Here is a 25,563-nt window from a genome sequence, read left to right as displayed (position 1 = left end):
TGTAGGTGCATTTTTATCAGAACCACAGACTACTAATTTTTGCATCACATGCTTTTTCACAATCATCATCTTCTATAATACATTGAAAGATAGCTCCCCACTATCTCCAGCCTTGGCTAACCTCTTTATGGAAAATTTTGTAATGAATGCTATTAAAAACCATTATAAGAAACCAAAAACTTGGTTATGTCATGTTACACTTGCATCCCAATATAAATTTCACTATTGAACTGGAAGATCACAAAAAAATACTGTTTTTTGATATCCTTGTCAAAATAAATGAAGAAAAAAGATATATTCTCTTTAGTATACAGAAAACTTACTGCAACTCAGCATCTTGTAGAGCATACAAGATGCCCAGCATGTCAATTAATAGGAATGAACTACACTGAGGCATAACTTTTCCCCTCAATGGTTATGAACCCAAGATGATCAACAAAATTCTTAATACACCTCCTACAACTCTTGTACTTAAACAAGATTTTAAGAATAAAATCATGATACCTTACATCAAGATTGTTACAGACAAAGTGGCAGAGTTGCTCTGGGAGTACAACATTAAAATAACTTTACCATTGCATAAAATCTCCAGATTCTTACATCCACCAAAACCTCCACATCATTCCAAGAAAAAACCAGACGTTTATCAGCTTTATTGCTCTTGTGACATTTACTATGCAGGCCAAACGGGAAGGTTGGGGAGATCCGCATGTCTGAACATGTAAGAGATGTCACAAAAAGACGACAGCATAAATCAGGTTTGGCATCCCACACAAATACACATTTCATCATGTAGTTTGGCAATAAACAAAAATGCCTTATATTGATCATAATTATTTTACAAGAAAGTTCAAAGACACCTCTGAAATGCTGCAGATCCCACACAGTGTAATAAAAATCAAGGCTTAATACTATACCAAGTTTGGTCTGCTTTCATTAAAAATTAACTGCTGCAGACCTAGGATACAATACATATGATGCTAGAGAACATGACAGCAGCAACTAGCATTGTTGCAGGTTGCAGCATGTATACAATAATTAATTTAATACTTTTATTCTGATTATTTATTTATAAGTACGAATTGTGAAGTTAACATCTAACGTGTAATTAATTGTTTCTAGTCTCTCTTTTCTGTACAACTTTTGCTAATACTCCTGATGATGTAAGTCTGATCACTCATGAAACTTGTAGGGTTGTATTTTATTAAACTCATTATCTTAAAACATGTGATCTCAATGCCAGAAACTATCTACAGAACCTCTTATTCTGCCCCAATGAAATCATGTACAGAAAAAAAGTTCCTCTGTCAATCTTGTAAAATCTTTTTAGTAACTTCTGTTTCTATTTCTATCATACCCCACCACCACCCATCCTTCTATTATCCAATTTCTGCAACCTACAAACTATCCTCAGAAAGAGCATTCCATAGAGCTGCGACCATTTGATCACCTATCTCTGGCTCCTCTCTACCTTTTCCTCCTTATAACTAAGATTTAGGTGGCCAGATCTGCACACAGTAGTCCAAATGTGCTTGTATCAGAACCTTAAAAAGCAGAATAATAACCTTATCTCTGCTTGTCAGTGTGTTCTTCAATCCTATGAGCCACTTTAACTACCTTTGCAATATGCTATCTTAACTTCAGCTCCCTGTCTGTCAACACCCTCAGATTCCTAGCGTTCTCGATTTTCAGTAGCCTAGTTCATCCCTTTTCAACCCAAAATGCATAACATTACACTTTGTCACATTAAACACCCATTCTTAATGTTCCATACTATTGGCCTGTCTCAATCATTCTGCAAGTAGAGCCTTGTAGCACACTGTTGGTTACTTACTTTCTCCGACTATTCCTCCATATTCTAATGTTTATCCATCAGTCACACTCTTATCCATATAACTAGCTTTATATCAATTCCCATTTTCTCTAATTTATGTAACTGAGTTCCATTCAGTATCCTGCAGATATGAGGATGAAGAGAAAATACATCTTATCTTTTTTCAGAGACATGTTACAACAAACTTCTTCCTCTACATATCAATTTAAAATTCAAAGTAATCATGGCAGTGCTGCAACTCAGAATTATTGTGCATAAAAATAAAAATAAATTAAATAAATAAATAGTAATTACAGAAGAAAACACTGTACTTCATTGCAAAGGTCACCAAGGCTATCCAATAAGAGCCATAAGAAATTACTTGGAAATACTTCTGAAAACTAGGAAATGATTCCCAGAATACAATTTAAGCTCTTTTTCCAGTTTAAGAGAAGGGAAGCAAAGTGCTTGACATACTTACAGCTGAATATGTTTTCAGAGAGTATTTAAAATATCTTACGGATAATAACCTAATAATCCATGCAATTGTTTGTCATACTTAAAATCTGATATTAGCCAGAACACTAAGAATGCATTTAACTTGTCAGATGCATGGACTAATATTATATTAGTCCATGCATCTGACTATTTATTACTATATATGAGTTAGGATTTGAAGAAGTAACAATAGCAAATTAGAGCTCTCTATAAACAACAATATTAAAATATTAGTGAACAAATTAAGAATATTTAATCAAATCAACTACCTTTTGTTCTGTGCATTTCAGGGGCAAGTTGTTAACTGCTGTATACTGAGGGTATGTATGCAGAAGGAATTCAACAGCTGGAGCTAGTTCGGCTCCAATTTCAATATACTGTGGTTCAATCTCATGATAAAGCCTAGTGTTTTCTATATTATGGTATAAACGGACAGATTCTTCTTCCATTACTAACCTTAAAAAAATTATAATAATAATAAAACATGAAATTTTTGATATATGTGCATAAAAGCTATAATAAAATTATTTATTATGAAGGATAATTAAGCTACCCAGAAACAGCAACAGCAGTTGTAATGTAATCAATGTCGTAGATCCACTGTTAACATTATTAATTAAAATATAGTCAGAGACCTCTGGTTATAGTTATTTACTTATATTAACATTGTGATTGTCGATCTAACATGAATTACCTATCTAATATTCAATGTATTTTCACATACTTCTTTTTTGCTGGATTCAAAATCTTCAAGCCTTTAAAAACTAAAAATATATCTCTAGTTTTTTTAAGTGAAACATATATTCCCTACTTGTATGGAGCTCTAAAGCAGTCAGATTTCATAAAAAAACTAGAGATATATCAGGTACTAAATTCGTTCACACTACTAAAAGTTTTAAAAAGAATTTTAAAAGCTTTTAAAGGTAAATTGTAGATTCAATTATACAAACATTATTGAAGAAAAAAATTAAACAGTTTGAAAACAAGAATGAGACTTTGGAGTCCCAGTGGAAAACTCTGAAGAAAACACTGATTGATTCAGATAGGAACACATGGTGAGTGGTCTACAAGGATTTAAATGAAACAAGCAGTGACAGAACAATAGTAGAAAATTTTCATGAGGAATGCAAACAGAAATATAATTTTATATATATATATATATATATATATATATATATATATATATATATATATATAGACAAATAGATACCTGAGGTAGAAAAAGCTATTAAAAACTTGAAATGTGGGAAGGCAGCTGAAGTAGATAATATTTGACCAAAAATGCTCAAATATGGAGGTGTAAAAACTTTCCAGTGGGTATACTGCAAAATTTAGAGGGCCTAGTTTACCATCTCTAAATTTCCATCTATATACTTATATATATTCATATTTATATATACTGACTATAACTGAGACTAGAATAACAATTAAATTTATTCAAATCGCAACATGTTTCATCGGATTGTCCGACTTCTTCAGGTGTGGGAATAGAAAGCAAGTAAACACTATAAGAAACATCGTATCACTATAAAACGACTATTACAAAATCAGTTAGCATTGAACTGTAGCTACAGTCCGTGTTGAAGTTCTATTGTTAAGTAGCTGCGTGCGTCTGATTTCACGCGTGTGCCAATATCGGATAGCAGAGCTGAAAGAGTCCGGTAGATTATAGCTGAGGTTATTATTTATGTGATGAGGGTCCATAACAATTTCCTTAGACTCCATGCATGAAGAAGTCGGACAATCTGATGAAACATGTTGCGTTTTGAATAAATTTAATTGTTATTCTAGTCTCGGTTATAGTCGGTATATATAAATATGAACATATCCCAGTACCGAGTTAATACTACAAATTGCTATCATATCCCTTCTGACGGGTATAATTTCCATCCTACGAAAGCTTATGAGAAGACACTTAAGAGTATTGGACTCGCTATCAACAGACTGATCTTCCTGAAACGTTGTAAGTTCTCTTCTATTATTCCTAAATTCTTACAATTCAGAGAAGCCATTACCAGTGAAAAAGCACACAGAATTTACCAAAAGGCAAAACTAGAACTTTCAGGAGAGAGGATTAACGATACCAAATGTAATTTAGCTCTTCTCTTTTCTCAAAAATTATCCTTAGAAAACCATTTAGTGACCTCCTTAGACTGCGTGTCATGGAATCACGTTCAAGAAATAAGTACACGTCGGGCATTAACATCTCAAAACTTAAACAAACATAAGCTTATCAGGAAGTTTAATTCGCTAAAGAGAACACAAGAACAGCCAACCCCTAATAATCTTCATGGAAGAAATAAAAAATTAGTGATAAACCATTCATCATATGTTCTAAATCACAACGAAGAACAAATTCTTAAAAAAGGTCTTAATTTTGTCCTTGCGCCTAAAACTATTCCCAAGGAAATGTTTTTAACTAAGATGGAGAAAGCTGCATCACTACTTCCTGCCGCAGACACCAGTTTACTTCACATGGAAGCAATACTTGCGATTAATAATGCAAGACCTCCATCTGATAACATCTCCCTTGGCGAAAGGTTAGCAATAAAAAGTCTTAAGAACAACAAAGACATCGTTATCATACAAGCTGACAAGGGCAACGCAACTGTAGTGCTAAATAAAACAGATTGCCATGAAAAAATCTTGGCATTATTAGAGACAGATACATACTTGGAAATTGAGAGATCCAACGAGGGAGATACATAACAAAACAAATAACTTCTTACAAAAAGCCACAGAACTTCCAAGAAACATATGCCTTGCCGCTCGCTCTTTACATCCACTCATCCCAAGGTTATATGGTCTCCCAAAGATCCACAAGGAAAACTACCCACTGAGACCAATAGTATTTACTTGCCTGCCTACAGCTTATCTAAGTTTCTGGCTTCATCTTTAAAATGTTTTACAGGAAATTCTTCTTCATATATCAAAAAAACTCAACAGATTTCGTCTCGAAAATCAAAAATTTCAAACTCCAGCCTTCAGATATCATGGTGAGAGCTTTGATGTGGTGGCTCTCTTTACAAACGTACCAATTCAAGAGGTTCTCGATATTTTAAAGAACAAAATTTCAAAAAGATGTTTTCCATGCTATCACAATGCGTTCACTCCGGCTACTTTCAATATGAGAAGAAAATCTACAAACAAAATAAAGGATTGGCAATGGGAAGCCCCCTGTCTCCTATATTAGCTAACATCTTTTTTGAAGATTTCGAACAAAAGGCAATCTCCTCAGCTATTCTTAAACCAAAAATTTGGCTAAGATTTGTAGATGACATATTTCTTATCTGGGACCATGGCACCGATAACCTTTAGTCTTTTTTAAATCATTTAAACAACTTCCACCAAAATATTAAATTAACAATGGAGGTTGAAGAAAATGGATCTCTTCCCTTCCTGGATGTAAGACTTACTAAGTCATCTGATTCTATTAAAATATCAATCTTTAGAAAATCTACACACACAGATAGATACCTGCATGTGTCCTCACATCACTATCCTGCACAGAAAGTGGGTATCATCTCAACCCTAGCACATCGTGCTAGATCTATACTGCCAAATGATGAAGATCTAAAAAATGAACTACAACATCTACAAAGAACCTTCACAAGTAATGGCTATTCGTCGAAAACTATTAATAAGCATCTATACCACCGCCATCAAAACAACTCAGAAACACAAGACAATCCAAAAGGTCATATCTCCTTACCATATATCAGCTCGCTCTCCACGAAACTAAGAAGAATTTTAAGAAAGTTCAACATAAAAACCTGTTTCTCTACACTTCCTAAACTAAGATCGATTTTAAGCAAATACAAACAAGCTCACAACCATCTACAATTACTAGGAGTGTACAAAATCACATGTGACTGCGGGAAGCAATACTATGGCCAAACTGAAAAATCTATCCTCCTACGTCTAGAAGAACATCAGAGAGACATTGCCTACAAAAGAACTAGAGCAAGTGCCCTGTCAAGCCATGTACTGTTTTCAGTAAACACAAATGATGAAGGCCGTCAACATGAGATAAACTGGACAACAACCTCAAACCTTCATATATGCCGTGACGAGGTGGAGTGACGCATAGTCGAGTCTAAGGAAATTGTTATGGACCCTCATCACATAAATAATAACCTCAGCTATAATCTACCAGACTCTTTCAGCTCTGCTATCCGATATTGGCACACGCATGAAATCAGACACACGCAGCTACTTAACAACAGAACTTCAACACGGACTGTAGCTACAGTTCAAAGCTAACTGATTTTTTAATAGTCGTTTTATAGTGATACGATGTTTCTTATAGTGTTTACTTGCTTTCTATGTTCCCACGCCTGAAGCAGTCGGACAATCCGATGAAATATGTTGCGTTTTGAATAAATTTAATTGTTATTCTACTTGGTTATAGTCAGTATATATAAATATGAACATATCCCAGCCGAGTTAACACCACAAACTTATATATATATATAAAAGGAATAAAGCTGAATGTGAGAATTGCAGAGGAATTTCTCTACAAAGCATTCCAGGTAAGATTTATACAAGCATAATCGAAAAGAGACTGAAAAAAATTTTGGAAAAGAAACTTTAAGAACAAGCTGGATTCAGACCAAATATAGGTTGTCGAGATCAAATTTTCACTTTATGTCAAATAGTTGAGAATCATAGGAAGGTGCAAGGATCTGAAAAAAGCACACTACAAGGTTACCCATAGAAAAGCTTTTCAACATGCTAGAATTGTATAATGGTAAGTGGAACATTATACAGAGCAATAGATAGTTTATATTTAGGCAGTAACACAGCAGTTAGAATTGAAGGAAATACATGAAGACGGCTTGATATAAAACCAGGGGTTAGGCAAGCACATTATCTCCACTCTTATTTGTCGTCTATACAGATTGCATCATGAAAGAAAGTGTCATTAAACATGGCATTAGAATTGTAGATATCAAATTTAGCTCTTTGCTTTATGCAGATGATGTTTTACTCCTAAAAAAAAAACACATCCAATGCAAGTCTGCAGAATTCTCTAAACTGAATAAGAGCTATAACAAAGTTGACATGAAAATCATATTATAAGACCAAAACTATGAAAATAAGTAGGAATATAGAAACCCTCAGCTGCATTCTCATACAGAACCTACAGAATAAATAAAATATTTCTGGTTACTGTTATAGTTAAGTTTTTAGTAAAGATAGCAAAATAAATATGGATATAAACAGAATATGTAAAGCTGGTATATGATGGAGAGCCAGTTGAATATTTATTATTTAGCATTCACCAACATTCAGTATAATACAGAATAAAAAAAAAAATGAACATAATATAAACACTACAATTACACGTCTAAGTTTTGATCCAGTCTAGTGCTAATGATGCAGCTTTAAGAAAATCACACAAATTAACACCTTGATAAGCATGCAGGTTGTATTTGGTGTTGATGTGAAGAATTGTTTGTTAAGGAGCACCACAGTCACACTGAGAAGAAAGGCATTTTCTGCACTTAAATATTTTGTGGTTTGTATGAATCCTATTCAGGGTCACCCTTGTCTTATGGAGAACTTCAAGAACAGAAGATTGGTTACTAATACCTCAAAACCACATTTGCAATTGAGGATTGTTAGCATTTATATCCTACTATCTTGTCCATTCTTCTCTAGAGATGAAATCATTTCTAACAAAGTTTTCTGCTTCACAGGTGGTCATCTAGATTTTAATCGACTGATTGCCAAGGCTGGAATGTTTTTGTGCACAGGGAAAAGAGAATTATTACTTATTTTCTCATACTCTTGAAGGAGAGTATCAGCTCTCTGAAGGTATGGAAGGCAATAAGCATTGTTGATATGATTGCACCAGATATCAGCCAGAAGATGTTATTAAGCTGAGTATGGATGAGCTTTATGTATGGAGTGTGAGCATAAGTCATTTTAAGTTATGGATCTGAGCGCCTGGTTAGAAATAAAGCACATGACAGAGGATCCCTCAAAGTTTTTGAATGATGTTATCATGAGTCTTGATTTTAGCCACTGTATTTCTCCAGGATGTTTCCTGTAGGATAACATACAGTCCAGTGTAACACCTAGATACTTGGGAAACTTGTTATATTGTAATGTAGTACCATTTAAGGTGACCTGAAGGTATTGGCAAGCCCATTGATGGAAGTAGGACATTTCAGTTTTATCTGCATTTGGGCATAGTCTCCATTTCTTAGAGTAATCCCCCAGAGTTCCTAAATCAGATGCTACAATTTCTTCCACATTTTTAAATGAAACAGTGTCTAGTAGCAAGAGTGACATCATCTGCATAACAGAATTTTTTGGGCTTGCATCATCATCAGGGAGGTCTCAAATATAAAAATTAAAAAGGAGAGGGGTTAACACTGATTAATACTGATCCCTGGGAAGACCACTTTTTAGTTTTCTGTTTACTAATTTCTTTTCCTAGAGTCACTTGAAAATATCTGTTGCTTACTATATTGTTTACTAGGTGCATTGTAATTAGACAAGGGATGACTTTAATAAGTTTATATATTAGACCCTCCCTCCAAGCCAGTTGAATAAATTTATATGGAACAAACAGAAATTAGCCAGAATACTAAACTAGCAATATACAAAACACTGTTCAAACCAATTTTAAGTTATGGATCTGAGAGCCTGGTTAGAAATAAAGCACATGACAGATATGAGAGTTCTGAGAAAAATTACTGATAGCTGTACCAATGGCAGAATTATATTAAAAATGAAGATATTAGAAAGGAACTTGACATTGTTTGTATTGTCAAGAATGTTTACAAGAATGTGTGAGCAGGGCTAATCTAAGATGGTATGGTCACTTAGAATGGGAGAAGAAAGTTTAGCAAAACAGGTACTTGATGCCAAGATGGGTGCAGAAAAAAAGACCCATAAAGTCTAGACCAGTGGTTCCCAACCTTTTTCCACTTGCATAGCCCTTTCAAACCCATTTCTATAAATTTTACCCCTTGTTTTTAAAATAGCTGTTTTTAAATACTGACACTTTTATTCAGTACCTATCTTAATGTAAATAGTTTATTTGTTTTTCCGCCATTACTGATTATTTTTCGTGTACCCCTGAACGGCCCAGCACATACCCCTGGTTGGGAACTGATGGTCTTGACTGATTCAGTCAAAAGTATCTTAGAAGAATGAAATGTTAGATATAATACTGGAGTGCTAACAAATAAAACACTAATTTGGTGGTAAACTATCGATAAGAGATTAATACTGTAAGCTTAATCATGTAGTACTGTCATTGAGGGTATATATCAGGAAACTGGCAATGAGGATGATAGCATTAACTGTAATAACATATCAAACTCTCAAGATGTAACTTGCTTGCATTGCACTGCTCAGGAGATTCTAAAATAACTGTTTTGATAAATGGATGTATTACACATGCAACAACAACAAAAATTGTAGTTTTCATCCTTTTCTAGACTGGATGGATTAAAATAACAGTGTGGGATCAATTCTGATATATATAGTCACCTATCAAGAATATCACATAAAAATTTCAAATTTTTATTTAATCTCCCACATAACTTTTTTGGACTTGAAAGTAAGTCATTTTTATGTTTTTGAAGCAGTTTGTTTTATAGAGGAAATACTTCAATCATGGTGATTTTGAGTACATAATCCACTACACTTATATATACACAAGACACACAAAAATTCAGACTTATGGATTCAACCTAAGACTTATAAAGTGAAGTATAAAATGGGGAAAACAGTAGTCAGAACACATGAAGCAGGTGGCAACTAACTTGAAAAAAATAGCAAAAAATGAAGATATGAAATTAAAAATAGAGTGCTTAAGGGTCAAAGCTATATAACTGAGAGGAGACTTTCATATAGCCTTCAAAAGGAATGTGGAGAATGGACCAGGGCTTCTGAATTAATAATCAATCCTCACCTTCTCAAGTGCACCTTGTTAGGTATCTACCTGGATACTGAACGGACGAGGATGGGCTGGCAATTTGGGATTTAGCTGACCAAATTGTATTCTTATTGAATCAAAATACAAAATGATGGTATAACGTGACAAAATTTCATACCGGCTGGGGTGTCGACCGATTAAACCAGGCCCTCGTTGTTTTCACCAGGGAACCAGGGCAAACAGCGAAAAGTCAGCTACTGGAACAAATCTGAAAACACACCCCAACTCGACATCACCAGAGTTAAAGATCGGTACTATCAACATAAGAGGCCCCTGAATGTCAAAGGAATGGAGATTGCTGAGGAATTAGATAAGTACCGGATCGACATAATAGGGGTGACAAACAAAAAAGACAAAAACTGGTGAGATCTTTCTGAGCAATAAATACAAAATGTTATATTCAGGCAATGACAATCAAGGAAAAGAAAGAGTACCATAGTATTCAACACTAAATACGAGGCTAGTCTTCTTGAGTGGTAAGCAGTCTCAAGTAGAGTGATGTGGGCAAATATCAGAATGGGGAACTGGACAATGAGATTTATTTGTGCCAATAGTCCCACAGAAGATTCTACTAAGGTAGAAGTGGAGGAATTTTTTGAGGCAACTGACACACTGAAAAAGGAAAAGTTGGTCTTTGTTGTGGATCTAATTAGCAGAGTAGGAAATGATTGTCGAAATGATTGTAGGAAATGAAAATGACATACAAAAATATTTTGGAGAAAAGAGCAAAACTAATAATAATGGCAAATACCTGTTGGATTTCTGCTCAGGACATGGACTGGTTATTATTAACACAATATTCCAACATCAAAATGTGCACAAATTCACATGGAGAGGCAAGGAATAAGAAAAGCCTCATTGACTATGTTATTGTTGATAGTGATGTTTTCTCCATGGTGCAGGACACCAGAGTGTACAGAGGATTTGAAACAGGAAGTGATCACCATTTAGTCTTGAGCAGGATAAAATTGAATTTCATATTGAAAAGAATAACATGTAAGAAAGTTTTAAAAAGATTAAAAGTTGTACAGCTCTCAGATGTGAAATGTAGACTAAAATACACAAATATTATTCAAGAAAAAATGAAAGAGTTTGAGAGCAGGAACCAAACCTTGGAGATTCAGTGGCAAGCCCTGAAGAAAATACTGATTGATTCAGCCAGAGAGGCATGTGGTGAGGTTGTCTGCAAGGAGAGAAAAATCAGAACTCCATGGTGGACACAGGAAGTTAAAGAGGCAGTGAAGGAAAAGAAGAAAGCATACCAAAAGTTCCTGTCAAATAAGTCAGCTTGTGCTCTTAGAGAATACAGAGACAAATGTAAGAAATCTAAACACTGTTTAGATTTCTTACATTTTATAAGACTTTGGCAAGAACATAGAAAATAAATATCGAGAAGGTGACAAGATATTTTGGAGGTTGTTGAAGCTCAGAAATGGAGGAAAGAATGCTGTAAAAGGAATAAGATATGATAAAGGCGACATGAAAACAGGAGAAAAAGATATCCTTGAAGTATGGAGTAATTACTTTGAAAAACTGTTAAATGAAACAAGCAGTGATGACAGTACAGTGGTAGAAAACACTGACCAGACATGCAGTCAAGAATGCATATCCATACTTGAAGTAGGAAAAGCCAACAATAGCCTCAAATGTGGAAAGGCAGAAGGAGTAGATGATATTCGACCAGAAATGCTCGAGTATGGAGGTATAAAAGTCGTACAGTTGCTGCACTGCATAATTCAGAAGGCCTGGACAGAGGGACGAATTCCAGATGACTGGAGTAGAGCTTTCATAGTATCCATATATAAAAAGGGAAATAAAACTGAATGTGAGAATTGCAGAGCATTTCATTATCGAGTGTTCCCGGTAAGATATATGCAAGCATACTTGAGAAATGGTTGAGAAAAATTGTGGAAGAGAAGCTTGGTGAAGAAAATGCTGGATTCAGGGCAAATAGAGGCTGTCAGGATCAGATTTCCACATTACGACAGATAGTTGAGAAATCATGGGAATATCACAAAAATCTGTATTTAAGTTTTGTAGATCTGGAAAAAGCATAAGACAAAGTGCCAAGAGAGAAGATATTTCATACAGTTGTAGCGTTTGGAATACTGGTGTCAGTGGGACATTATATCAAACAATACTTAGTCTTTATTTGAGCTGTAAGTCAGCAGTTAGAATTGAAAGTACAGGAAGATGGTTTGATGTTAAATCTAGTGTCAGACAAGAATGTACATTATTACCTCTCTTATTCGTTATCTATATGGATCACATTATGAAAGAAAGTGGTATTAAACCTGATATCAAAATTGGAGATGTTCATCTCAGCTCTTTGCTTTATGCGGATGATGTTATACTTCTAAATAAATGTGCTACAAGTCTGCAAGATTCCCTGACTAAATTGAATAACTGTTGTAATAGATATGGTATGAAGGTCAGCATTAAAAAGACAATCATCATCATCATCATCATCAAATTCCTGCCATGTACCCTCAAGGGGTGTACAGGATATAACAGTACTACATGAAAAAACTACATTATTACTAACTTCCTATCTACAATTTTCCTCCATATCAGTCTGTTACTTGTCAAGACTCCAACATTATCAGATCTTATATTTCTATCGTCTAAGGCACCTTGTACCGTATCAATCCACCTATATCTTGGTCTTCCTCCGGGTCGTTTTCCTGCCAACCTGGCAGAGAACACCTGCTTTGCTAATCTTTCCTCTCCCATTCTATTTAAGTGACCATACCATCTGAGATTAGCTCTGCTAACGCATTCCTGGATGCTAACAATGTCAAGTTCTTTCCTAATATCCTCATTTTTAATATGATATTGCCATTGATGCCATCTGTTCATGCCTCTAATCTTTCTCAGGACTCTCATATCTGCGGTCTCTAGTCTTTGGTCAAGTGTTTTACTTCTGACCCAGCTCTCAGATCCATAAGTTAAAATTGGTTTGAACACAGTCTTGTATACAGCTAATTTAGTGTTCCGACTAATTTCTTTCTTATTCCATATGAATTTATTCAATTGACTTCCCACGATACCAGCTTTGCTGATTCTGTTGTCTATTTCTATATTTAGTTTACCATCTTCAGTAAAAATTGTGCCTAAGTAGCTGAAATGTTTTACTTGTTCCACAGGTTCTCCATTCACAACACAGTTGACATTTTCAATGATTCTGCCTATTTTCATTGTCTTTGTCTTTTTATTGCTGACCTTCATACCATATCTATTACAACAGCTATTCAATTTAGTCAGAGAATCTTGCAGACTTGTAGCGGATTTATTTAGAAGTATAACATCATCTGCATAAAGCAAAGAGCTGACATTAACATCTCCAATTTTGATATCATGTTTAATACCACTTTCCTTCATAATGTGATCCATATAGATAATGAATAACAGAGGGGATAATGTACATCCTTGTTTTACACCTGATTTAACATTAAACCATCTTCCTGTACTTCCTTCAATTCTAACTGCTGACTCACAACTCAAATAAAGACTAAGTATTGCTTGATATAATGCCCCATTGACACCATATAACTGCAGCGTATTGAATAGCTTCTCTCTTGGCACCTTGTCATATGCCTTTTCCAAATCGACAAAACTTAAATACAGATCTTTGTTATATTCCCATGCTTTCTCGACTATTTGAAGTAAAGTGAAGATCTGATCCTGACAGCCTCTATTTGGCCTGAATCCAGCTTGTTCTTCACCAAGCTTTTCTTCCACAATTCTTCTCAACCGTTTCTCAAGTATACTTGCATAGATCTTGCCAGGAACACTCAGTAGGGAAATACCTCTGTAATTCTCACATTCAGTTTTATTTCCCTTTTTATATATGGGTACTATGAGAGCTCTACTCCAATCATCGGGAATTCGTCCCTCTGTAAAGGCTTTCTGAACTATGCAGTGCAGCCACTGTAAGACTCTTATACCACCATACTTCAGCATTTCTGGTCGAATATCATCTACTCCTGCTGCCTTTCCACATTTCAAGCCTTTGATGGCTTTTTCTACTTCAAGTATGGATATGTATTCCTGACTGCATGCCTGGTCAGTGTTTTTTATCACTGTGCTGTCATCACTGCTTGTTTCATTTAGCAGTTTTTCAAAGTAATTACTCCATACTTCAAGGATATCTTTTTCTCCTGTTTTCATTTCACCTTTATCATCTCTAATTCCTTTTACAGCACTCTTTCCTCCATTCCTAAGCTTCTTCAACAACCTCCAGAATATTTTGCCACCTTCTTGATATTTATTTTCTATATTCTTGCCAAAGTCCTCCCATGACTTTTGTTTAGCTAGTTTTACACACTGTTTAGCTTTCTTACATTTGTCTCTGTATTCTGTAAGAGTAAAAGCTGACTTATTTGACAGGAACTTTTGATATGCTTTCTTCTTTTCCTTCACTGCCTCTTTAACTTCCTGTGTCCACCAGGGAGTTCTAATTTTTTTTATCTTTGCACACAACCTCACCACATGCCTCTCTGGCAGAATCAATCAATGTTTCCTTCAGAGTTTGCCACTGAATCTCCAAGGTTTGATTCCTGTTCTCAAACTCTTTCATTTTCTTTTCAATAATATTTCTGTATTTTAGTCTACAGTTTACATCTGAGAGCTGCTCAACTTTTATTCGCTTTAAAACTTTCTTACATGTTATTCTTTTCAATATGAAATTCAATTTTATCCTGCTCAAGACTAAATAGTGATCACTTCCAATTTCAAATCCTCTGTACACTCTGGTGTCCTGCACCAGGGAGAAAACATCACTATCAACAATAACATAGTCAATGAGACTTTTCTTATTCCTAGCCTCTTCTCTCCATGTGAATTTGTGCACATTTTTATGTTGGAACATGGTGTTAGTAATAACCAGTCCATGTCCTGAGCAGAAATCCAACAGATATTTGCCATTATTATTAGCTTTGCTCTTTTCTCCAAATTTTCCCAAAATATTTTTGTATGTCTCACAATCATTTCCTACTCTACTATTTAGATCCCCAACAAGGACCAACTTTTCATTTTTCATTGTGTCAGTTGCTTTTTCTAAAGCCTCAAAAAATTCCTCCACTTCTACCTTAGTAGAACCTTCTGTGGGACCATAGGCACAAATAAGTCTCATTGTCCAGTTCCCCATTCTCATATTTGCCCACATTACTCTACTTGAGACTGACTGCCATTCAAGAAGATTAGCCTCGTATTTTGTGTTGAATACTATGGCTACTCCTTCTTTTCCTTGATTGTTATTGCCTGAATATAACATTTTGTATTTATTGCTCAGAAAGATCTCACCAGTTTTGGTCTTTTTTGTTTCAGTCACCCCTATTATGTCGATCTGGTACTTATCTAATTCTTCAGCTAGCTCCATTTCTTTGCCATTCAGGCTTCTTACGTTGATAGTACCGATCTTTAACTCTGGTGATGTTGAGTTGGGGTTTGTTTTCAGATTTGTTCCAGTAGCTGACTTTTCGCTGTTCGCCCTGGTTCCCTGGCGAAAACAACGGGGGCCTTGTTTAACCGGGCGACGCCCCAGCCGGCATGAAATTTTGTCATGTTGTACCATCATTTTTTATTTTGGTTTAACCAATAAGAGTACAATTTGGTCGGCTAAATCCCAAATTGCCAGCCCATCCTCTTTCGTTCAGTATCAAAGTAGATACCCAACAGGGTGCACCACGAGAAGGTGAGGATTGGACATTAGGTCAGAAGCCCTGGTCGGTTCTCCGCATTCCTTTAAAGGCTATGTGGAGGTCTCCTCTCAGTTATACAGCTTTGACCCTTAAGCACCCCCTTCAGCACCCTTAAGCACCCCCTGGTGTCAGTGGGACATTATATCAAACAATACTTAGTCTTTATTTGAGCTGTAAGTCAGCAGTTAGAATTGAAAGTACAGGAAGATGGTTTGATGTTAAATCTAGTGTCAGACAAGAATGTACATTATTACCTCTCTTATTCGTTATCTATATGGATCACATTATGAAAGAAAGTGGTATTAAACCTGATATCAAAATTGGAGATGTTCATCTCAGCTCTTTGCTTTATGCGGATGATGTTATACTTCTAAATAAATGTGCTACAAGTCTGCAAGATTCCCTGACTAAATTGAATAACTGTTGTAATAGATATGGTATGAAGGTCAGCATTAAAAAGACAAAGACAATGAAAATAGGCAGAAGCATTGAAAATATCAACTTCATTGTGAATGGAGAACCTATAGAACAAGTAAAACATTTCAGCTGCTTTGCACAATTTTTAATGAAAATGGCAAATTAAATATGGAAATAGACAACAGCATCAACAAAGCTGGTCTGGTAGGATGTCAAATGAATAAATTTATATGGAATAAGAGAGAGAATTAGCCAAAACACTAAATTAGCTGTATACATGACAATGTTTAAACCAATTTTAACTTATGGATCTGAGAGGTGGGTTAGAAGTAAAACACTTGACCAAAGACTAGAGACTACGGATATGAGAGTCCTAAGAAAGATTAGGGGCATGAACAGATGCCATCAATGGCAATATCATATTAAAAATGAGGATATTAGGAAAGAACTTGATATTGTCAGCATCTGGGAATGCATTAGTCGAGCTAATCTCAGGTGATATGGTCACATAAGCAGAATGGGAGAGGAAATCTTAGCAAAGCAAGTGTTCTCTGCCAGGTTGGCAGGAAAAAGAGCCAGAGAATGACCAAGATATAGGTGGACTGATACAAAAAAAGTGCCTTAGAAGACAGAAATATAAGACCTGATAATATTGGTATCTTGACATTAAAAAGACTGATTTGGAGGAAAATTGTAGATAGGAACTTAGTAATGATGTAAATTTTTCATGTAGTACTATCATATCCTGTACACTCCTTGAAGGTATATATATCAGGAATTTGATCATCCCGCGTATCAAGGATTTAGGCCTACTATGGCCTGTTCCGGCTTTAGAAGTCATTGTTGAATCATTTAAGAGGACGTCGTGGACGTCCATCATCAATAATTTGATGATGAAATTAAAATTAAGAGTACTCACCTTGATCGTTAAATTGACTGTTGGAAAAAAAACAAACAAACAGAAATTGGACAATCTGAAAATAAGCTATACAGTTGACCCTTGAACAATACGGGCATGGCCTTGAGTATGGCCGTTCCAACCTTAGAAGTTATTGTTGAATCATTTAAGAGGACGTCTTGGACGTCCATCATCAGGAATTTGATGATGAAATTAAAATTAAGAGTACTCACCTTGATCGTTAAATTGACTGTTGAAGAAAAAAAAAAAAAAATTGGACAAAATAAGCTATACAGTTGACCCTTGAACAATACGGATGTGAACTGCATGGGTCCACTTATATACAGATTTTTTTCAATTAATATACTGGAAAATTTTTTGGAGATTTCCGACAATCTGAAAAAACTGAGACAAACCGCGTAGCTTAAAAATATTTGAAAAAAATTAAGAAAAAGTTAGGTATGTCATGAATGCATAAAATACATGCAGATACTATTTATCTATCTAATCATTTACTACCATAATATATACACAAATCTATGATAAAAAGTTAAAATTTATTCAAAACTTACACACACAAACACTTACAGACTATACACAGCACCATTCACAGTCGAGAGAAATGTAAAGATGCAGTATTAAATCACAACTGCATAAAATGAACTGTTATTTAGTTAAATTAACTAATTAATTAGCATAACATAAAGTTTATAACGATTCATTCATTAGTGTATAGGCTAGGCTACCATAAAGCAATCATATTGCTGATTCATTATCAATGCATGAATTGTTATACCTGTAAATAAATATGAATTTCTTTTTTACATTTTTTATATGAATTTGATGCCTAGTGTTAGTAATACATATAACATAGCTGGCCTGGTTGGCTGAGTGGTTAGTGTATCTGCTCTCCAGCCCAGAGGCTGGGGGGGGGGGGGGGTTTCAAATCCTGCCAAAGGCATGGATGCTTGTGATTCTCTTACTAGCCTACTACCGTATATTTACAGTGTTTTGTATCATATAACACAATATTGATGTAGTACTGACAGACAGACAATTCATCTTGTATACAGATATTAACTTAAGGTACCAATAAATACAGCACAGTACTGTAAATCTATTTTCACTTCCTTATGATTTTTTAATAAAAATCATAAGGAAGTGAAATACACGTGGGGGTGGGGGTGTTGGTGCCCCTAACCCCCACGTTGTTTAATGGTCAATTGTATTTCAAAACCTCATGAAACTGTGAAAGTTCTGTGGATTCACCAATCAAAATGGTTACTATAATCAATAGCACACCAGAAAAAAAAAAAAAAACTGTTCCATAACTGGTTTATGCAGCTTCAGCCAATTAATGATTTCATTTGGAATGATGTTAGAGGTGTTGCCACAATTTCAAATGATGGCATAATGATTTTTTTGTCATTTCATTATAAATGACATAATTCATGATTGATTCTATAACTTTTATCATTTTTTCACAATACCATATCCACTTTCAAAAGTAGGTCATTTTCTGCCAAAGCAATCTCAGTTTGTTTCATTTGAATTTCATTCAATGCTTGTATTACATGTCATTAGAAAAATAAAGTTAATGCCATCAATTATTTTCATTATGTCAACATTACATCAGAATCAGTGACAGAAAGCTATTATAAGATGCATGCTGAAAACACTTCTTCTGAAAGAGATCTGTTGAGAAGTTATTTTCTTTTGTAACAGCAATGCATGAATTCTCCCCTCCCCTTTCTCTCTTCTGGTTTCTTTAAAATTCCAAGAAGCATCACAGAAAGTGCAAATGATATTAAGTGGCACAACCATGAGTTGCTGATTGATGTTATATCCTCTATCATGAATGGCTCAAATTCTGTTTCTTTCTTATAATTCTATTCTAAGTGGTTAATTTATAGCATATATATATATATATATATATAAACAAATGTTTAAAATAATTACTATCTATTTTTTCTTTCTCTATTTTTTCTCTGCTTCTTTACCTCATAATTTATTAAAAATGCCAATTAAATTGCAATAAATAATTCATATTAAAAACAAGTGTAACACAACAATGAGACCATGCAGTAGCTTGAAAATCGATCATGAACACGGTCTCTGGAGTAGGATTTCTATTTTTATCTAACTGTTAGCTAACTAAAAGATGTTAGTTGAAAAAAAAAAAAACATATTAATGCAACTGAAAGAATACTGCCAATGGGACATCACCATGCTACTGAATGATGTCATAGTATAGATTGTAAACTGTATTAAAATAAAAGCACGTGAAGTTACAACGATATATTACATGTCATATAAAAAATTTTCACATTACCGAACTGCTTTCTGTCGAATCAATTTTATTTCAGTATCTGAACTTATAGAATTATTTCCTTGAGTATTATCTTCCCATTTCTTGCTTACATCATGGATACTGTGAGCTTTTTCAACTATTTAATGACATATATGGTTATCAGTTCTGAGGAAAGTATTACACAAGCAATAATACACAGTACATTTAAGGAGAGAACTAAAGTTTCTGGAAAATTTTATTTTTCATGTATACAAATATAAAATAAACACTATACTTCAAAAATAATCACTATATCAGCAAGCTATTTTGGATTTATTCAATCTACTAGTTCTTCAAATTTTGATTAGCTGTTAGTAACAAAAAAGATACAAAAATGATGTTACCAATGTGTTATTTTTGTATCCCATCTTTGCTAATTATGGAGACTATTATATTACCACTGTGTTGGAGGAACACTTTAAAAATACTTTATAATAGCAATCGACATGTGGTTCAGTATTACACCTTGGTTCTTGCTGTTTCATAAGTATGCTACTATTTCATATGTTTCTTTTAATTTTCTGATGTAGCTGTTATATGAGATGGAAAGCACCTAGTCCTGCTGCTACATAACATTATGTTTCTCCTTTAGCATCTGGAGAGAAGGAGAAACAAAGCTAAACCCAATTCATACTCCCGGCAATCCTGCATACATCTTTAATATGTTTGTTCATACACATGAATTTCTCCCAAAGTTTACTTGGCCTGCATAATTTCTGCAAATACAATTCATATTTCTTGTAAGCGGCATGCTTCTTTAATGACACGTGTGGCAGTGATGATTTCCATAATCACTGTACAGTGAACATGAAAGTGCGTGGAATGAAAGCAATGTTTAAGTTATGATGTTTTAAGATCTAAGCTTTGTTTTTTATAAAATATAGAGTAACTATATTATTGTTGATAGTGATATCTTCATACTGCTTCATATCACTTCATATTTGATATCCCTATAATACAAAAATATATAAGGGATATCAAATATGAAGTGATAGCCATTTAGTTTTGAGGAGGATAAAACTATACTATTATTAAAATTATTAGTATTAAAAGAATCAAAACTGAGTGGCTTTCACTGGTAAATTGCAGATTCAAATATTAAAAAAAAAAATTTAACTATTCAAAAACAAAAGCTAAACTATAGAGACAAATGATTTTCTTCAACGGTGAAGAAAACACTAATGTGTTTTCTCCAGATTTCAACCAAGGACGCATGTAAATTTGAACCTTCATGGTGGACTCAATTAGTTAAAGAGACATCCTAGAAAGGAAAAAAACATCATATCAGAAGTCCCTGGCAGGTAAGCCAACAGGTGAACTCAGAGAATACAGAGAAAAAGGTTAAAAAAAGAGTAGTTAACGACACATTATCGAAACAAGACTTTGGTAACAATATACTGACACATATCAAAGAAGATGAAATATTGTACAGGCTACACAGTACAGTACTGTAAAGTAATCAGTGATGATTAAGTGATAAACACTGAAAACAGATATTTGGATGTCTGGATAGTTACTTTGAAAAACTGTAAAACAGAGCAAGCAGTGACAGAACAGTAGCAGACATAGGATTGATACCAGACCAGAAATTAGGAAGTGTAAGGGTTTTATTAAGGGGTGCTTAAGGGTTAAAGCTGTATAACTAGGAGGAGACCACCACATAACCATTTAAGGAATGTGGAGAACAAACTGCTTAAAAGCTTAAATTCCAGATGACTAGAGCAGAACTCTCAAAATGCCTATCTATTTAAAAATAAAATAAAACAAAGCAAAAATTTTACAGAAATAACCCTAATGAATGTTCAATGTATTTAACAGATTTCTTGTATAATGAATCCTGTGAGATATCCATCATTACAGAATCACATATGTGGCACAGTAAAAATTGATTTATTATACAGATATTTCGTCATATGTATTGTAAGACATTATCAATGTGGATAGAAAACAACAAGGAATTTGAATAAAAGAAACAGAGTGCATGCATTACATTGGAATCGCTAGGAAAACCAAGTTACAAACTATTAGGCTGAAAATAAAATTGGACAATTTTAATTGAAAAAATTAAATAAAATAAAAAAATTGAAAATACAATTTATTTAATAAAGTTAAGGATGATAATTTCCTACACTAGGAATGGTGAGATAGTTGTTACGATTGCCTCATCATTGTCTCGAGGTTACGTCAATGAAGTAGGGTTTCAGTACTCTCTTTGTATAAATGTTCATGTTTATACATGGATCTATGTAACATTTTGGCATTTTCCCACTGGATTCTGTGGCTGGTGATTTCAATTCAGTGTTGCCTTGGCCTGATTTGTGAGGTTTGATGACCTGGATGTGTTGACTGATGTTCCCATTTGTCTGTAGTAGCACAAACATCACACATTTTTATATGCCAGGTAGCATAAATGGTGAGATTCTTAAATTGTATTCAAGAATAACACAGAAAATTTGACTGAACAGCTTACATGTGTTCAAGTCAGCTAGATTAGGTGATAATCATGAGCCCATTGCCATTCATTCCACTTGTTTGTATACTTGATCCTTCCAAGTGAAGTAACCAGATGTGATTGTAAATTTGAATAATAAGTCAATAAATAAAAAGGAAAAGATAATTTTTAGCTTCAGAATTTTATTTTATATGTAAACACTTCTTAAATGTATAACGAAAATGCATTATTTCTTGTAATCAAAGATTTAATAGCATTACATTTTTTAAATTTCTGTAGCGTAAACTTGAAAGAAGAAAATATTGATGTCATCACACTATTAGAGAATTGTAGTCTTGTTTACAACAAGCAACTTTCATGTCGCCACCATATTATACGGGGCACGCCAGCTAATAGTATACTTGCAAAATTCATGTACTTCTGAAGAGGAAGGTGAATTAGTGAGAGAATAACAGAACAGCTGTTGCATTGATTAGAACAGAGACAACATTCTGAAAGTTGGAAGTTTAGGGGGAGAAATAGAGTTTAAAAGAATTCTTAAGCCAACAAGGCAGAAAAGAGTATTATGAGAGAAGCAAACAGTTATCCCAAAATTAACCTAGAATACATTTGCTGCATAACATATCAAAAGGAATGTATGTATCACTTTTAGCTGCATTCTAGGTAAACTATGAACCCAAAAAGTAATAAACTTTTTATGTTCAAGGATATGGAATAAGTTTCCAGAAGGAAAAAGGACACTTTAAAATTATCTTTGTATTTAAAGGGAACTGATATTGTTGAGATGATAAGAAAAAATAATACGTTCATTCTTAGGAAAAGTGGTGCACAAATGATTTTTAATGCAAATGATATCATCATCATCAAATTCCTGCCATGTACCCTCAAGGGGTGTACAGGATATGATAGTACTACATGAAAAAAATTACATCATTATTAATTTCCTATCTACAATTTGCCTCCAAATCAGTCTGTTACTTGTCAAGACTCCAACCTTATCAGATCTTATATTTCTATCGTCTAAGGCACTTTGTACCGTATCAATCCACCTATATCTTGGTCTTCCTCTGGGTCGTTTTCCTGCCAACCTGGCAGAGAACACTTGTTTTGTTAATCTTTCCTCGCCCATTCTGTTTAAGTGACCATACCACCTGAGATTACCTCTGCTAATGCATTCCTGGATGCTGACAATGTCAAGTTCTTTCCTAATATCCTCGTTTTTAATATGATATTGCCATTGATGCCATCTGTTCATGCCTATAATCTTTCTCAAGACTCTCATATCTGCCGTCTCTAGTCTTTGGTCAAGTGTTTTACTTCTGACCCAGTTCTCAGATCCATAAGCTAAAACTGGTTTAAACACCGTCTTGTATACAGCTAATTTAGTGTTCCGACTAATTTCTCTCTTATTCCATATGAATTTATTCAATTGACTTCCCACCATACCAGCTTTGCTGATTCTGTTGTCTATTTCTATATTTAATTTACCATCTTCAGTAAAAATTGTGCCTGAATAGCTGAAATGTTTTACTTGTTCCACAGGTTCTCCATTCACAACACAGTTGACATTTTCAATGATTCTGCCTATTTTCATTGTCTTTGTCTTTTTATTGCTGACCTTCATACCACATCTATTACAACAGCTATTCAATTTAGTCAGAGAATCTTGCAGACTTTTAGCACATTTATTTAGAAGTATAACATCATCCGCATAAAGCAAAGAGCTAACATTAACATCTCCAATTTTGATATCATGTTTAATACCACTTTCCTTCTTAATGTGATCCATATAGATAATGAATAACAGAGGGGATAATGTACAACCTTGTCTGACACCAGATTTAACATTAAACCATCTTCCTGTACTTCCTTCAATTCTAACTGCTGACTTACAACTCAAATAAAGATTACGTATTGCTTGATATAATGCCCTATTGACACCATATAACTGCAGCGTATTGAATAGTTTCTCTCTTGGCACCTTGTCATATGCCTTTTCCAGATCGACAAAACTTAAATACAGATCTTTGTTATATTCCCATGCTTTCTCAACTATTTGTCATAAAGTGAAGATCTGATCCTGACAGCCTCTATTTGGCCTGAATCCAGCTTGTTCTTCACCAAGCTTTTCTTCCACAATTCTTCTCAACCGTTTCTCAAGTATACTTGCATAGATCTTGCCAGGAACACTCAGTAGGGAAATACCTCTGTAATTCTCACATGCAGTTTTATTTCCCTTTTTATATATGGGTACTATGAGAGCCCTACTCCAATCATCGGGAATTTGTCCCTCTGTCAAGGCTTTCTAAACTATGCAGTGCATCCGCTGTAAGACTTTTATACCACCATACTTCAGCATTTCTTTTTGAATATCATCTACTCCTGCTGCCTTTCCACATTTCAAGCCTTTGATGGCTTTTTCTACTTCAAGTATGGATATGTATTCCTGACTGCATGCCTGTTCAGTGTTTTTTACCACTGTGCTGTCATCACTGCTTGTTTAATTTAGGAGTTTTTCAAAGTAATTACTCCATACTTCAAGGATATCTTTTTCTCCAGTTTTTATGTCACCTTTATCATCTCTAATTCCTTTTATAGCACTCTTTCCTCCATTCTTAAGCTTCTTCAACAACCTCCAGAATATTTTGCCACCTTCTTGATATTTATTTTCTATATTCTTGCCAAAGTCCTCCCATGACTTTTGTTTAGCTAGTTTTACACAGTGTTTAGCATTCTTGCATTTGTCTCTATATTCTCTAAGAGCACAAGCTGACTTATTTGACAGGAACTTTTGGTATGCTTTCTTCTTTTCCTTGACTGCCTCTTTAACTTCCTGTGTCCACCAGGGAGTTCTGATTTTTTTATCCCTTACAGACAACCTCACCACATGCCTCTCTGGCAGAATCAATCAATGTTTTCTTCAGAGTTTGCCACTGAATCTCCAAGGTTTGATTCCTGTTCTCAAACTCTTTCATTTTTTCTTCAATAATCTTTGTGTATTTTAGTCTACAGTTCACATCTGAGAGCTGCTCAACTTTTATTCGCTTTAAAACTTTCTTAAATGTTATTCTTTTCAAAGTGAAATTCAATTTTATCCTACTCAAGACTAAATAGTCATCACTTCCAATTTCAAATCCTCTGTACCTCTGGTGTCCTGTACCAGGGAGAAAATATTACTATCAACAATAACATAGTCAATGAGACTTTTCTTATTCCTTGCCTCTTCTCTCATTGTGAATTTGTGCACATTTCTATGTTGGAACGTGGTATTAGTAATAACCAGTCCATGTCCTGAGCGGAAATCCAGCAGGTACTTGCCATTATTATTAGCTTTGCTCTTTTCTCCATATTTTCCCAAAATATTTTTGTACGTCTCACAATCATTTCCTACTCTGCTATTTAGATCCCCAACAAGGACCAACTTTTCATTTTTTTTGTGTCAGTTGCTTTTTCTAAAGCATCAAAAAATTCCTCCA

At 34.4% G+C, this 25,563-nt stretch overlaps 1 protein-coding gene across 1 annotated transcript in view; it reads right to left on the bottom strand.

Moving 5' to 3' along the window:
• Nucleotides 1–25,563, bottom strand: part of NO66 (Bifunctional lysine-specific demethylase and histidyl-hydroxylase NO66) — a 295,812-nt gene that overhangs the window by 12,679 nt on the left and 257,570 nt on the right. The window contains exons 15-16 of the mRNA XM_090407239.1: nucleotides 19,618–19,732; nucleotides 2,581–2,767 (exon numbers count right to left, since the gene is read on the bottom strand). Coding sequence (XP_090263365.1) covers nucleotides 2,581–2,767; nucleotides 19,618–19,732 — 302 coding nt within the window. The remainder of the gene's footprint in view (nucleotides 1–2,580; nucleotides 2,768–19,617; nucleotides 19,733–25,563) is intronic.

The sequence above is a fragment of the Typopeltis vanoorti genome, chromosome 17 (genome assembly GCF_054136105.1).
Source record: "Typopeltis vanoorti isolate ZY-2024b chromosome 17, IOZ_Tvanoo_1.0, whole genome shotgun sequence".
NCBI classification, from domain to species: Eukaryota; Metazoa; Arthropoda; class Arachnida; order Uropygi; family Thelyphonidae; genus Typopeltis; species Typopeltis vanoorti.
The sequence above is the reverse complement of the archived record's forward strand: the minus strand, read 5'-3'. Positions and strand labels throughout refer to the sequence as shown.